Source organism: Aptenodytes forsteri, unplaced genomic scaffold (assembly GCF_000699145.1).
Source record: "Aptenodytes forsteri isolate BGI_AS27 unplaced genomic scaffold, ASM69914v1 Scaffold143, whole genome shotgun sequence".
Lineage (NCBI taxonomy): Eukaryota > Metazoa > Chordata > Aves > Sphenisciformes > Spheniscidae > Aptenodytes > Aptenodytes forsteri.
The window spans coordinates 522395-537670 of record NW_008794951.1 but is presented as its reverse complement, the minus strand read 5'-3'; the positions used below and the strand labels follow the sequence as shown (position 1 = coordinate 537670).

Sequence of the window (15276 nt, the reverse complement as noted above, 5' to 3'; positions counted from 1 at the left end):
TTTAATCCCCAGATTCCCACTGTGAATTTTCCATTTTTTTTTTTGCTTTATTAGCTTCAATTCTGAAACTACATGAAAAAGAGCAAGGGGAAAAAAAAGACATATCAATGAGAGTTAATCATATGCAGTGAAAAGGTTATGCAGCCAATGCAAATTCAAGGGAACAGCAATTGTACAAAGACAGAACCATTTTACTGTCATTTATCATGCAGCGGGGAGCTTGCTTTGGTTTTGACACCTGAGCCACAGCGCATAAATGGATTCTTTGATGGTGGCACTTTTTGTTAGAAAGTCATTCTTTAGCCTGCATCAGCCAGGGCACTCGTGGTGCGCAGCTCACCCGCCAAACGAGGGGGTAAAACTTACCATTTATACTAACACCGCAACTGCTGCAAAACCATCGCTCTGCTTCTGCAATAAAACTCTCTCCAGCACTCCCATCATCCCAGTCCAGCACGATCCAAGGCAGCCCAGTCCCGGGTCACGTGGGTGCTACACCGGCATCCCCAGGACGTCTTGGGGCAGCATCGCTAGCGGCCGCTTCTCTGCTTTTTTATGTTTTTCTCAGGACAGAAGGCAGGGAAGACAGCAGGAGTGTTACCATCAACCCAAAAGGCCTGAGCCAGATCCACAAATTCAGCCAGGTGCCTACATTTGCACCGATTTCACGTGGGACTTGGATGACTAAATAAACACCCCTGTGGGTAGAGGTGTTAGAGCTCTATTGCCATGTGTTGCACACAAACAAATCCCTTCAACTGCAGCAGGCATCAGCTTCCCACAGCCAATACAGGATAAGAAAGCTTCCTACATCTTCTGTGTCTGTCAAACAGGCCAGATCAGATGGCAGAGGTCTAGAATTTTGCATGCTCTTTTGTGGCTGGGTAGTATTTATCCTCTGCAGTTTTTACAGGGACACACAATTCTCTTGGATTCCACAGTTATCACCTAGGATGGAGACATTTTCTTAGCTTTCCTCAGACAACCTTTCTCTCTGCATCATTAAGCCCCCAGCCTACTGTTTATTTCCATTTCCAAGCTTTTCTTATGATTGTTTTTCAGTTACAGCTCCACGCTGGTTTCCTTTTCTTTTGCTCCCTTTTGAAGAGGAACGGTTGTCTGCACAGGGGAAGTTCTGTGTCTGCCAATGCTGCTATTTTCCTTTGATGAAAAGACAGGTTTGATCTGGGTTTGTGTCTGGCTTGGCTATCTGCTTGTTCACAGCGGATTCAGAAACACGCTGAAAGTTTGCAGCCTGCTGCCTTTCCTTGGTTGGGAAGAGGAGAAAGATGGAAGGGTAGGTTGCATCTGATTTTTCCTGAAAACTTTCAGACTATGTCTCCACAAAGGGCTCTTTACACGTGTTTCTCCACAGACAGCTGAGGCCAGCAAGTGGTGGTGTGAAGGCAGCCTTCTCTGGACAGTTGTGTGTAATTTTATGGTAACCCCTGCCATAAGGAAAATGAGCCATCGTGCGCAGTATCAGCGAAGGAATTACAGTGGTGAAGGCAGCCTTGGTGTCGGGGGTGAGTTACATGACTGGGATGGGTCCACAGGACATTGTGCTGGGGAAGGAGTTCAGTCTCCTTCCTCTCCCATGAAATCTTCCAGCCTCCAGCTGACTTGCATAGCCCACAGCTTCTCTGAGGAGCGGGAGAGAAATCACGGGGTTGTGCTGGAAACGCCAGTGGGGGCAGTACCGAAACAGGGAAACGGGAAGCAGGAGGTTGTGGTGGGAAGGATGCGGGAAGGGAGTCAGGGTACCTTCAAATTACAGAGCAGTCTAGGGTCACGTCACAGCCACCGACTGGGAAAGCAGTGCTGGTAAACCTGGGCTTACTAGAGCTCATATATAAAACAAAACTTCATACATAGTCGAAGTGCTCCCCAGGTGTTACTCCTTAGCAGGCTGGTGAGGATGCAGAGCGCAGCCAGCTTTGGGGTGATGCCTGTCTGCACCCAACAACATACCTGTCCCTGACAGGCAGTGAAAAGTGCTTACGTCCACCCGGAACTGCCAGGGGCACATCAAGGACAGACTGACTCTCCCCAGCTAGGACAGGGCCAGAACACACTTACTCTGATAAAGATGATGCTGGATGCTTGAATGGCTTTCTCTATACGTTTCCACTGGATTTCAGTAAGTTTAAGGGAAAAACTGAAAACCTCAGGCACTGATGAGCACCCCTAGCTGCACTCCAGGCTACCGACTTCAGCAGAGACTAACCTATTGCCAGCATGTGCCTTGACAGATCACTTGTCAAAATAGGAGCTGCTCCAACGACGCGGAGAGTGGGAGATCTAGCTTGAATTCAGCATAATGCGATACACACCACTTACAATAAGGCAAAGTTTATCTCTGGGGATAAAGTTGCTAACTGGCAAGGAGGATAGAAAGGAGGCATGCTTAGGGCTGCCAGAACCACTCAGGATACACCCACAACACTGACCCAACAGCTTTTATGCCATCCTCAGGACACGGACCTGCGAAGGCAGTACAGCCAGATGTGACATGTGAGTCCATGCTGCTCTGCCATGCCCAGGAAACTTCGAGACGCTGGCTAGCAGAGAACCGTATGAAGGAAATCAGAAAGCCCAGGTACAAGCCCACCAAACCCAGCCCGAAGTGCTGGTGCCTGGTCATGCAGCCCTCTCATCCCCTGGCAATCACTGATCTGGTGTATCTCATTTCAGCGCCTTCCCCCCCCGGCCCCAAAAGAGGAAAGCTTGTTTGATAAAGCATTTGCTCTAGGGGACCCTGCCTTTTGAATGGTTAAAAGGCAAAAAGTATTTCTTTCTGGAGTGAGAAAAGGGACGATATAAAAAGGACCGGTCCAGCACCTTTCTAAGGAAATGGTATTGTGCTTTTTGATAATAAGCTGTGCCTTTTCTGGGAAGTGGGTACAGAGGATTAAGTATATTTCTGATCAAGTTATTTGGAGGTGACAAGCCATGGTGCTCTCCTCAGAAGAGCTTATATTATTGGTACCTTTGCAGACTTTCACTCTCTGTGAGCTTGAAAAGAACAGTAAGTCCATGAATTAACTTTTAGGCAGCAAACACTCCAGCAAAAGGTTATAAATATTTTTTAGACAACAAATGAGGCTGTGCAATAAGCAAGCAAACTGCAAAGTGCATTTGGAAGTCAACCTAATGATGGATTTAGAGGCTTAAAGCAGCTCTTTTGCTGTACTTGTTTGAATCTTTAATTACACTCTTCATCCCCAGCAATCAGATGTGATACTGAACTAGAGAGCTTTGTAAATCACATTATGCTGGGTTTGGTGTCTTTGAACAATCACATATTTAGCATATTTAAGGAAGACAAAGCGGTTGAAGTGCTGCTGAGCTTTGTCAAATTAAACATGGAATTCTACAGGAAGTTTTTTAATTAGGTTTCAGGCCGACAGTATCATGGCAGTGCTTGGCTGGGTGTGCCTCTGGGCTTCATTTTTTTAGTGACTGACACTTCTATTTATAGAGGGGAGTTCTATTTATACAAGGGAGTTGCTTGGAAGGGAACATTTCTGAATATGTTTCAGTGTACACACATTTGAGTCACAAAGGCTCTTAACATACAGTTCCTGGTACTGGCCCCTTCCATTTTATCTCGAGATAAGAGTCTTTGCTCCACCCATGGCAAAGCAACTGCTGCCGTTGCTGCACTCTGGGCTGTTCTCTCCTCTCACACGTCGGCGGTGTGAGCGAGAGCTTCTTCGTTGTCCCGCTGTAATTTAACCTTAACCATCATCAAACCAAACCAGATTTTGCTTTCTGTGTTCTGTTCTTTTACTAAGGTGACATTTGAACAGGCAGTGCTGCTCTCTAATAGCAATGAGCTAGAAGCAAAACCAGCAGCTGACGTGTACCATCTATTACCTTCACAGGAGAATAACCCTGGGTGGCTTGGAAGATTAGCGTTAGGGTACACGTTTCTGGTTTGACAGTGTGAAATGAGCTCCAGGCTGGTAATAGTCAAAAGTTAATGCTACTGGTGTTCAGTATCCTCTGTAAAACAGGATTGACAGTTGTAATCATTTGCTACGAGATATACTTGCTCCGTAATTGGTAATCTGAGCCCTGCGTCCCAAGCTTAAATGGGCGCATATTACTGCAGAAGTTGTGTTATTGGCTCCTGTTCTCCGGTCAAACCGAGCGTTTCACCCTCCAGGAATGTAGTTCTGTCATCTTTCAGAGACTTAATTCACAAAAAGTGAATATAGCAGGGAGAAAATATATATTAACTGAGGGTGCCTTAAGTGACAGAGAAAGGACTTCGGTGTTGATAAATGAGAGGGAATTAGAGGACACGCTGATATTGTGGTAAAGACACAGGACTATGCAGGCGCGTGCTGACCTGCAGTGTGGGGTGGCAACTTTTTTTTGCATCTTCTTGAAAATTGCTGTCTTTTGCAAAGGACCAATGCTCTGTGAGCTACCAGTCAGACTCCTTCTGGGTATTATGCAGCTGCCACAGGCGATCACTGAAATGGGTCTGTAGATTGCGCTCATGTTCAGATCGTTCGTGCTCATCCGTAGCTAAATGACTGGAAAACAGCAGCAGCTCCCATTTTAGGCTGACCTGGGGAAAGCCAGTGAGAACTTCCCACGTGCATCTGGGATCCCTCCATGCTCCTTTAGCGAAGGTGAATCTAAATGCTTTGCACGTTTTGGAAGAAACCTGAATTTGAATTTCAGTCTTTCAAAGTCCATATTCCTTTTAGGACTCTGGGTCACCCGTGCATCCTTGGATGAGACATTTAGCTGTTCCAAGTCTTGTCCTCCCCATCACTAAAAGGCAAGCACTGCCCACCCCGTGGGAATGCTGCGTGAAGTGCTGACAGTCAGAACTAAGGAAAAGACATCTTTTATAAAACTTTTGGAGATGGTGCATATCAGAATATAATCAAACCCTGACATCTGCCCAGAGATTATTCAGGCATCTGCCATGCACAGAAATATCTGGCAGAATAAAATTCACCTAAGTCCATGAACCTGATCCCAATAGTAACTGACGCAACCAGTAACTCACCACTTCTACGCTGAAGAATCTACCACCACATCACATTAGAGATGAGGGAGAGCCTGGGCATACCTCCCCCCTCCAACCACACATGGCCAGATGCTGAGCCCCACCTGCCAAAAGGGCTTCCCCAGCTGCAGCATGGCCCCTGCCATGGAAAGGGTGGCCACCCTTGCCTGCCACTACAAAGACGGGATCCTCAGGCATGAACTAGACCCATGTTTTCAACAAGCACGGAAAAAAAAGTCACTGACCATTTTAATCGTCTTGGTCCTAGGTACAGGCACACATCTAAAAGGCAATGCTGCCCTCTGTTATGTCGTCAGCTACTCACTCGCACACGGCTGTGTACGCAGAACCAGCTACTCCCGTCGCAGCTTGAGGCTTTGAATTAGCCTCAATCAAATGACATGGAATAAAGCAAGCCAAGCTGGCTCCTGCAAGAAGCTGAGCACCTTCAGTTCCTAATGAGCTGCAGAGTCTTGGAGAAGGCGTTTTGCATCCAGTAAGGACAAAGTAATCTACTGTAAATTACTGTAATTAGTCCTTCAAGTCCCAACCTTCATCCACTGCTTTTTCACTATATAAATCAGGTATTAACATTTAAATAAAAATCAATATATTTACCTTGTCATTTTGTATTAGTAGCATCCAACTTCATGGATTAAAACTAGATGAAACAGATTTTATTATCAGTTTAGAAGATAACGTTTATTTCATCTTTATTTTGGTGTGTTATCTTACTGATGAGTTCAATATGGAAATTTCAAGGCAATCATGAGTCCAATGTAATCCTTCTGTATAAAACTGTATGAGAAATATGTTTTAAAATGAAGATGTACTAACAATGTATTATCCCCACATGCCCATTTTTAAAAAGAATTTATAGAACTAACAGGAAATAAAGATTATTCCTTATTCATATTAGGCCTGACTCCAACACTAGTAATCAGATTGACTGTTAAACAGCTCCACAAATACTTTTCTTGGATTCAGTGGAAGTACTTATGTGGGCAAATACTGCTGGGCCCTGGCAAAAGCGGGAGAATCTGGGCTTCTCTGATTCGAAGGTTTATTATTAACAAAGCCCTCCGTTGCTCAAACCTCACAAAACGGTTTCAACTGAACAGTCACACCACTAGTCGGAGAAAGGCACACATGTGATAAAGGAGGAGAATGAAAAAGCTTATTGACGTGTTGACACACAGCTGATAAGGAAAACAAAAACCCACTTAAAAAAAAACCAAACAGTTGAGTTTTAGTCGAAGTCAGAGGCAGCATCCGGTCTCTTTTCTTTCCTAACGTCAAGAAGATGTTTGCAACGATGCTGGAGATACTTCCAATTCTAGCCATCCTTACAGGTAAGAACAACAAACTGATTGAAATAGCACTGGAATAAAGGAACTTGTTGAAATAAGAGAGCAGGTGAACCTGACTGGCAAACTAGGAGAACATTCCAGATTTATTTCAGGACGGAATGAAAATCATGGCTGTAATGCTATGCCATTTTGTGGAAATCAGCAAGCTGACCACTGACTGGTAAGAGTTTTTTGCTCAAGAACAGAATTTTAGCTTTGGTAAATTAATGCTTTGCTCTAAAGCCAGGAAGAGGCAAAAAGCTCTCACGTAGAGCATTAGGGTCTTTCAAGCGTTTCAAGGTTAAGTTTTCTCACATTCGGCTTTTGTATCCCCTTGTTAATAGCCCTGGGAAATGCTGCCTCGGTTCCACCCCCACCGAAAAATTTTTGGGGATGCTTAACTTTAAGCATGCAAATAATCCTTTGGATTTCCCTGAAGTTAAGTGAGGACGTAATACTTTGTGGAATCTAGGATTTATATGGTATATTAAACATAATATATTATTCATGTTTCAAGGACATTTCATTGTGCTAAGCTTTATTTTTAATATATACAGGAGCAGACATTTTAAGTCTAATGCTCCATGGTGATGAACAGCCTCTGTATCCACTAAAGAAAATGGAAGTTAGTTTCCACATTTTCTTTTCAAGATGGAATTACCTGGTTTGGATGCCAGAGAAATATTTTAAATAGTTGCTCCTGATGTTTCAATGTTCTCTCTCATACACACACATAAACCCCACAGATTTTTGCCTTAGAAATGAAAAGTAATTCGATGTTAGTACCAATACTTTTCAAAACAATGTCCTCTAATTTTAAAGTTCTGGATTTAATACTAGCAGTGTGCCCATACCGATGGGTGCCACTGACTGGCGTTTCTGCAGTGGCTAGGAAAAGATCAGCAAACTTGGATTTATTTCATGAGCGTTAAAAACGGCACGGGGCTTCAGTGAAAGTGGGCGATTCCCAATCAACTGCAATGACTTTCTCTGTAGCAAGGAAGCGGTCTTACCGTAATATCGATGAGTAGAAGACATGGAACAACTATTTTTAACAAGTTATGGTCCCGTTCCCACTAGCTTTTTTCACTGAGTTACTTCTTACCCGTGCACTTTTTTTCATTTAAACCAAAAGGCCTGTGTATACGAAATGGGATTACGAGTTTGAAACCGTAAAGAGTGAACTAAATGCAAAGCCAAACTCCCCTTAACTTCCGTGATGAGGGAACAGGCTCTGCAGGTCCAGTTCGCTCCATTTTCAGTCAAAAGCTCCATCTTACAATTAGCGATGGCTTTAAACAGCCTCGGTGGACAATGGACGTTTGATAGGTTTGGGCTGTATATTTTCACTCGAGCACAGCCTATTTCAACTAGACGTATTTCTTCAAAATACACAGCTGAGTGGAAACTAGAATGCTTTGTGGAGTTGTTTCTGCTAAAATTAATTTCTTCTGGAAAAGCTTGTAACAGCGAGGCTCCGTGGCACTCCTGACTCCAAAGACAGAGAATGATAAAGGAAATATGTGGAGCAGATGACTGGAAAATGGATGTTTTCAGTAGAATGACATTGTGTTGAAAGACCATAGCTTTAATCCAGCGAAGAACAGAAAATAAATACATGTAAACCTGGAAGTATTGTTGCGGCAAGAAACTATCATCCTCTGGCCAACTCTAATTCTTAAAGCTGAGAACAGTGAACTGAGACATCTAAAATAAAATTACACGGCTTTTGTATTAGATCTCAGTAAGGATTAAGCTACTGTGAACTCCCAGGACAAGCGGGACTTGCAGCCAGCACTGCAACCCCTCTTTCCCCAAGGCAGGTTTAACACGTTTAGGTCAGTCTCCAGCCATTCCTGTGAGACTGTCTTCACATATAATGTAAGTCTTGCTGTAGTTTAAACCCGCTAGTTCTCATCCTAGCCACCACCAACACGGAAAGTAGATTATTCCCTTCTTCCTTGCAGTGAGCTTTTACTATCGAAGCCATCAAATAAGGAAAACAGACCCCGAAGAGTTCAGACTCTAGGTTCAGACAGGTTTGCATATTGTAGCAACTGACGACTCTGCAATATTTACATGGTTAAAAATGTCAAAATAGATTATATTTCTTTTTTAAACAATGTTTTCTCTCATAGGGCTGATAATTTGAGCAAAATACTCTTTTGGTATTATTGGAGGTTCTGCTTAACCTCTCAAAAGCAGCACCCAAACATAAGATGCACAGATATTTCATTGAGAAGAATATTTTGTATGTTTTGCCTCTGTCATTCATATGTGCAATAAGCCCACGTGAAAATTATTATGACATGAAGTTCTCACCTTGCCTCTTTTGCATAGAAAGCTCTGAAAGACTTATGTTTTCCATCACATCCAAAAGAAATCTATTCTCCTTCAGAATCTTTAGACAGTACCTTTAAAACTGGACTCAGTGATCTAGCAAAACCCTGAAATTCAGGCTTATTTTCCTGACAGCTCTAGCTTTGTTGCCATATGTCACCATTGCTAGTAACTTATATGGAGGACAGAAACAGATAAATATGGTAAGATGGTGCTCGATTCCTTTCATTAATATGGCTGTGTAGCCAAGCCTGATCAGAACATTATGGGAAAGGGCTCACAAGTTATGTTTGCTCCCTTTCTGCTTCGAGCACAACAGAAATGGTTGATGAAGTCATCACAGAATTTCTCACAACCCGCATAATAAAAGCAGTTCCAAAAAGCTTAGTTCGCCGTTTCCAATGTAAAAGCATTGGAAACAAACGGCTTCTGCAGGTAAGCCCTAAGAAACCTAAACAGAAGCAAAGTAATTAGCGAAAGAAAAGCGGAGAACGGCTGCTTTCCCCAGCCTGGGGGAACCCGACAGTGCCACTGAGTCCGAGGCAGAACGTAAGAATGTGAGAAGAGACGACACTGTAGGAGATGGTGATCCACGGTAAAGAAGATCAGACATCTAAAGGAATAACTGCAAAAAAAGAGGGCAAGAAGGGTGTAAAAGAGGGCTAGAGACAGCTGCAAATGAGAGTGCAAGGTGCAGGAGAGCACTGCGAGTGCAGGAGAAAGGTTTGGTTTAGCCACAGGCTCTTAGTGAGAAGACAAGTCTCTGCAAGTGAGAACAAGTACGTTTTTAGGAACTCTGCTTTTTCAGAATATTATTTGTTTTAAGGGCACAGGTATTCTGGGGGATTTATTCGCTTGTTAGCTTTTACCCACTCCCAGCTTGTTATCACTAAAATTTCCACACAAAGCCCAAGCGAAACTGTACTGAAAAGGAGAATGACCAGACATGTCCTATGGGTTTCTTCAGTAACGCAGGGAGCAAGGCACTCCCGCACGGCTCCCAGGGTCGGCCCCAGCTGATCTCTCCTCACCACATTTACTGCCCACAGGCCACGTCAGCGGTGTTGTGGTGACCGTCCCTGAGAAGACAGTGAATGTCACTACAGGTGGAAACGCAACCCTCCTCTGTACATACACGAATGCTGGACCGCTGGGAAATTTCTTTATTCAGTGGAGCTTTTACAGTGCCAAAGAGAGCCAACTGCACACCGTAAGATATTTATTTATTATTAATATGAAGTTATATTTAAGGTACCCTTAAGTCCTCAAAGAATCTTGTTACGTTTGATAGCCCTCACTACAAACGAGGGAGGCAGGTAATGTTGGTGTTCCCACCCTAAAGACAAGGGCCTGGGGTGCAATGAAATTTAGGGGCAGATGCACAAAGTTACCTAGGCTCCTAGTTCCTACTGGCATGCCTCAACTCCTTTAGAAACTTATGAGAAGGTACAAAAGGGATTCAGATGCTCAGACAACTTGCTCCAAGCCACACAGGAAGCGTGAAGCGGAGCAAAGACCAGGTGTCCAAAAACCACACAAGCGCTCCAGCCCCTGGCCCAGCTCCCTTTTCTCTCGTCTGGCAAATATTTCCTGCCATTGTGAAGGCTGCTTTCCTGGTGAGACGCCCTTGCCTATGACAATGTGTCCCCCATTTAAGGGTCAAAGGAGAGCTCCTTGACTCCGCCGCTATTGTTGCTATTAGGCGGCTCAGTAAGAGGAGGGGTGCGTAACGATAGGCTATGGGAGCAAAGTGAGCAGTGAGTATTTTGGCAGGACTCTGTAGAAATTTGTCATAGCAGGAAATCTGCCCCAGAGAACTTGCGTTGGTATTTCACGGCATCCCACGGGTGTCTTTGTGGTAGCAGAACAATTACAGATCAAAGGCAAATGCTCCTTGCCCTTCCTGAGAACCCGAGAGGCAGCAGAGCCAAACAGTATCTTCCCCCGGGGGTATAACAAGACCGTGTGGTAGGTTGGAGTATCAGCACGGAGGCAGCATCGGGACCGTGAAGGACAGCAAGTACTAGACAGCTACATGCTGTAACCACTGCCCGAGCCTCTCACGTGGCTGTAAAGACCTTGCAGAGCAGCCTGGTCTGCCTGGAAGGAGTCAGGGATGGGACGCGTAACTTCCTATACGTACGCACACTACTGCCCAGACTTCAAGAGCTATCCATTAACCTTACTTTTTGGTGGGGAAATGAATCCATGAATCTCACTCCCAGCATAACATGCAGGGTGTGAGTTCCCATCAGCTCAGTCCTGACAGGTGCTGAGCAATCAGCAACACCTTCCTTTATAAGAAGAACTGCTGATTAGAAGTGTCACTGCATCCTTGAAGATGACTGTGATTTTTTTTCCATGCCCTGGTGCCGGGCTTGTGCCTGTCAGACAATCGGTCCCTTTTCTCTCCCATTGTTTTTATCCTGTTGCTAATATTTTTTTTCTAAAAGTTCAATCCTCCTGCCTGGTATTACACGTGAGAGTTGATGTAAAGAGATTTGACTTAGAAGAGTGTCACAGTCCACACTGATGATATTCTTGTCACGTTCACCAATTTCCTAATAACATTATGTTATCAGGTTTGCCATTGCTGATAGAGTTATAGCCTCTATTTGGTTTATCAATTATAGGAGAATTAGACTGTCTGTAATTTGCAGAATGTACAGTATGTAACATATTTGGCATTGAATGGCAATAGCCAGTATGTAAGAAATAGCAATTTAACGTAAGACAGAACTGCTCACCCTCCTGCGGTATATCATAGCCACAGATAAAGACCGTATCGGTGCTAAGTACAAACACTGGGCCCATCCCAAATTCTGACGCTGGCTGAACACCAGACCAACACCTTGCCTGACTAATTGTATGAATAGTTGTCACTCATCATTTGCTTTTTTCAAGTCAAAACTATCTTATTTAATGAAGAATTATTCATGAAAGGGTGGTAGCTGCAGGTTTCCTAAGTAATTTGTATATAGTACAATATATTATAATTTTGATCCAGTACGTTACATCATAAATTTTAATCACTTGTTCAGGTAGGAAGCACAGCACGGAGATAGGATCAAGCCCATCTCCAGATTTGGTTAAAGTCTCTCTGTTGTACTTGCGTCAAATTTTCCATATTGCAAGACAATAAATGCAATACATTTTCTGGTCACAACCAAGAGAAATAAGCAGATTGTAGTTGCAAGTATTTTAGAGGGAGAATCAGACAGTTTCCAGAGATCCAGGAGGGGGAAACCATTTGTAAACTGTGACCAATGATGAGAAAATACCCCCTGAGGATTATCATCATAAAATACTGTGGGTGGTTCAGAATATACTCAACAAGAACTAACTGATGTGAGGCTACCAAATGTCAGGGAAACCTTATGGATCAATCCCTTCAGCACTCACTCCCGGCTTCTGCAGCTCCCGCTGCAGGCAATGGAAAGCCATGCCTATAAGGACTGTAAGAAACACTATTGGGAAAAATTGCATCTGGTTTTCTCCCTATCAGAAACTAATTTCACGGTAAATTCCCTTTCACACCGCAACACACATGCATTTGTAATGGATGATTTGCATTTTCATTAAATAAAGTCGGTTCAATCCGGAAAGGCCACGGGTTAGTGACTAATCCCGTTCTCCTTGAACACCGAGCTAAAATTGCCTTTCGCTGCAGCGCCAGTTATTCCTGGCTCGCACGCGCAGCGAGGCTCGGAGGGATACCCTTCGCTCCTCGGAGCCTGCTGCCTGGCGGGTGCGTGCGTGTGAAGAGCTGCAGGACTGGGGCACTGCTTTTTAAAATGCTTTTAGCAGCCCATTCAGTCCTGTATTACTTGACCCTGTATCCTTTCACCACAACATGGCAATTCCTTACCATTTTGAACCTATTCACAATAAAGTTAATCGCGTTAATGCAAACACTGGGAATAAAGGACCGTGACTGCTTGTGGAAAATACGGTTTAAGAAATTACACAACCGAGCTGAACATGAAATTGGATTTTCAACCTCCCTCTGAACCCACAGCAATACGAGGTTGCTATTTCTATTTCAGGCTGGTGACTTTCCTGAGTTTCAGAAAGGACTGAGTGCCTGAAAGCATGCATGTTTTTCTCCTACAAGTTTAAACAACAACAAAAAAAATCTCTCTTTCTGCAAACCTGGCTTTGCCCTGGTTGCTTGGCACGTAGCTGAAGTTACGTTTCACATTTTGTTCCAAGTAGGAAATATATGCATGGCAACGGAGGGGATCGCCAGCTTTGGCTTTCATTGTTTAGATTAAAGACTACTAAAATGCAAGTCAAAAAAGTATTTAATATGCTGGTAAGATGACAAAACGAACTGAATTGAAAAGACTGGCACCATACCTTACTGAATACCAGAACAGTAGCTTGTATTTTAAGTGAGATAAAATTATTTAATTTTATGAGATATTTAGATTATTCTAAAATGTCAGCAATAAACAAACACTTCCTTATAAATAGCATATATTTTCCCTGAAGCAGTTTGTTGAAAATTCTGTCTCCGTTCAAAATTTGCCATTTTTTTCAGTAACTAAATGGATAACATTTTCAAATTCCATTTTTTAAAGTTGAAAATTTCTGCCAAATATTTTGAAGACAGGAGGCTTACAATTTTTCAACAAAATTGCAGCTAATACATCTTCTTATCCCACCCGCTACAATTTTAAATATTCCTGACATCTTACTAAATGCTAGATGTCTTGATGACCACGTGATTCACATGGGTAGTATATGCACAATAATAAGACTAAGCAGAGGGGATGTTCTCCATAACAAGTATTGGGGGGGGGGAATCTTGATTTTAATAAATGTTTATTTACATAATTGAGAATATGGCCCTTTCTCTCTACAGTGGCAGCAAATAATAGAGCAAACTGTAGAACGTTAGAATTAATTAAGGCAAATTTATGTCATTGAGATGCCTTTGGCTTGAAGCATTAACGAACGTGGGCTTTAAATTACTAGATTTTAGGACATAATATATAATAAGCACAGAGGCCATAGATACCCTTTTCAAAAAGAATGTCAGTATTTTACACTACCACTTACGTCATAGATTTTGCAGTGTTTTGAGATACATAGGCTTGGGTACAGTCCTGCCTGGAGTGAAATCAGTAAGATCAGGATCAGGACTAGTGCCAGTGTCAATTTAACGCCCCAGAGTATTCAGCAACAGATTTTACCTTGCTTCAAGGTGAGGCAGTGCTGTTCATCAGTTCGCAGACCTGATGCAGATCTGCCTCCCAGCACTGGCTTTGTGAAGCTGGCTGGTGTCTTTTGCTGTGTGTTCCGCTGCTCTCACACCCTGTTCCGCATTGCCCACCTTCCACAACGCTGGCGCAGGTGCTCGACGGTTAAAAGTCATGGCAGTTACACCGGAGAGGACGAAACACCGCAACCAGGCTGTTCACAGACAGGATGATGAAAAGGGAGGCAGCAAACAGCGGAGTGGCAGGTGTTCGCGGTGCTGTTTTGAAGGCAGTGCAGCTATATATAGCGTGCGAATATAGATCTTTTTACTAATTGGAGCCTAACTCGGCTCTTTTCCTGAGAAGTTTCTCCAGTGGAAGTAATTCCCCTCATTTGAACTAAATAATGTAAATATCAACTCATGGAAAATAGGATGCCATATGTATTTTAACTTTTTCTTCTTGCCATTTACCCCTTAGCAGCATGTCTTTTTAATGATAAATTTAATTTTTAAATCATAACTCCCGGCCAAGGATCTTGAGAACTTTCCAATGCTGAACTATCTCTATTTTACATATAGACAAACTGAGGCAAACACTACTTATTCAGCTCACCCAGGGTAACAGAGTACATCACAGCCTGGCCTGGTTCATAAGGTAAAGTCTCAACTCCTGCTAAGATCTACATCTGTGCTTCGTTTCATGCTCTGAGTCACTCGGCTGGCCTGGGTGTAAAGCACCTAAGTAAATGTTTGAAAGATTGAAGCCTGCTGTTGACTCTGCACAGGCAAGGCTACAGCCTTGCAAAGCTAAATACAACTCCTGAACGTAACCGGGGCCACACCTTGAGCCTCCAGCCCAGGCCACCCACAGTTAAAGTAAGTGAAATTATCAGAGACGCTGTGTGGCTACCCAAGATACGCCCAGGGCAGAATCCTTGATGGAAATTTTAAATTCACTAGGTGAGTGAAGGTCATGAATGACTGTTACTTGTAAGAGAAACTGAATTATTGATAGACTTCTCATGAAAATATTACCTAAAAAAAAAGCAAGCTTGAAATATTTGCGAACAGCGACATTGACACTGCTTTGGTAAAACTACTGATGGGCAGTTGAGAGGGAAAGAGTGTTAGCAGCACGTAACAGCAAGAATATCTTCCATTTATTTTCTATATTGGCTTTCACCCTGCCAGAGCCCTGTATTTTTCTCGTATCTGTACTGCTGAGAAAGTATGACTTAGTGGATAGGGGCAAGGAGGGTTTCACTTACTGCAAACCATACGGAAGAATCATAGAATCATAGAATCATAGAGGTTGGAAAAGACCTCTAAGATCATCGAGTCCAACCATC

At 43.3% G+C, this 15276-nt stretch overlaps 1 protein-coding gene across 1 annotated transcript in view; it reads left to right on the top strand.

Moving 5' to 3' along the window:
* The first annotated feature begins 6290 nt into the window (after positions 1–6290).
* Positions 6291–15276, top strand: part of VSIG1 (V-set and immunoglobulin domain containing 1) — a 23150-nt gene continuing 14164 nt past the window's right edge. The window contains exons 1-2 of the mRNA XM_009275364.1: positions 6291–6384; positions 9771–9931. Of these exons, the coding sequence (XP_009273639.1) occupies positions 6336–6384; positions 9771–9931 (210 nt within the window). The 5' untranslated portion in view covers positions 6291–6335. The remainder of the gene's footprint in view (positions 6385–9770; positions 9932–15276) is intronic.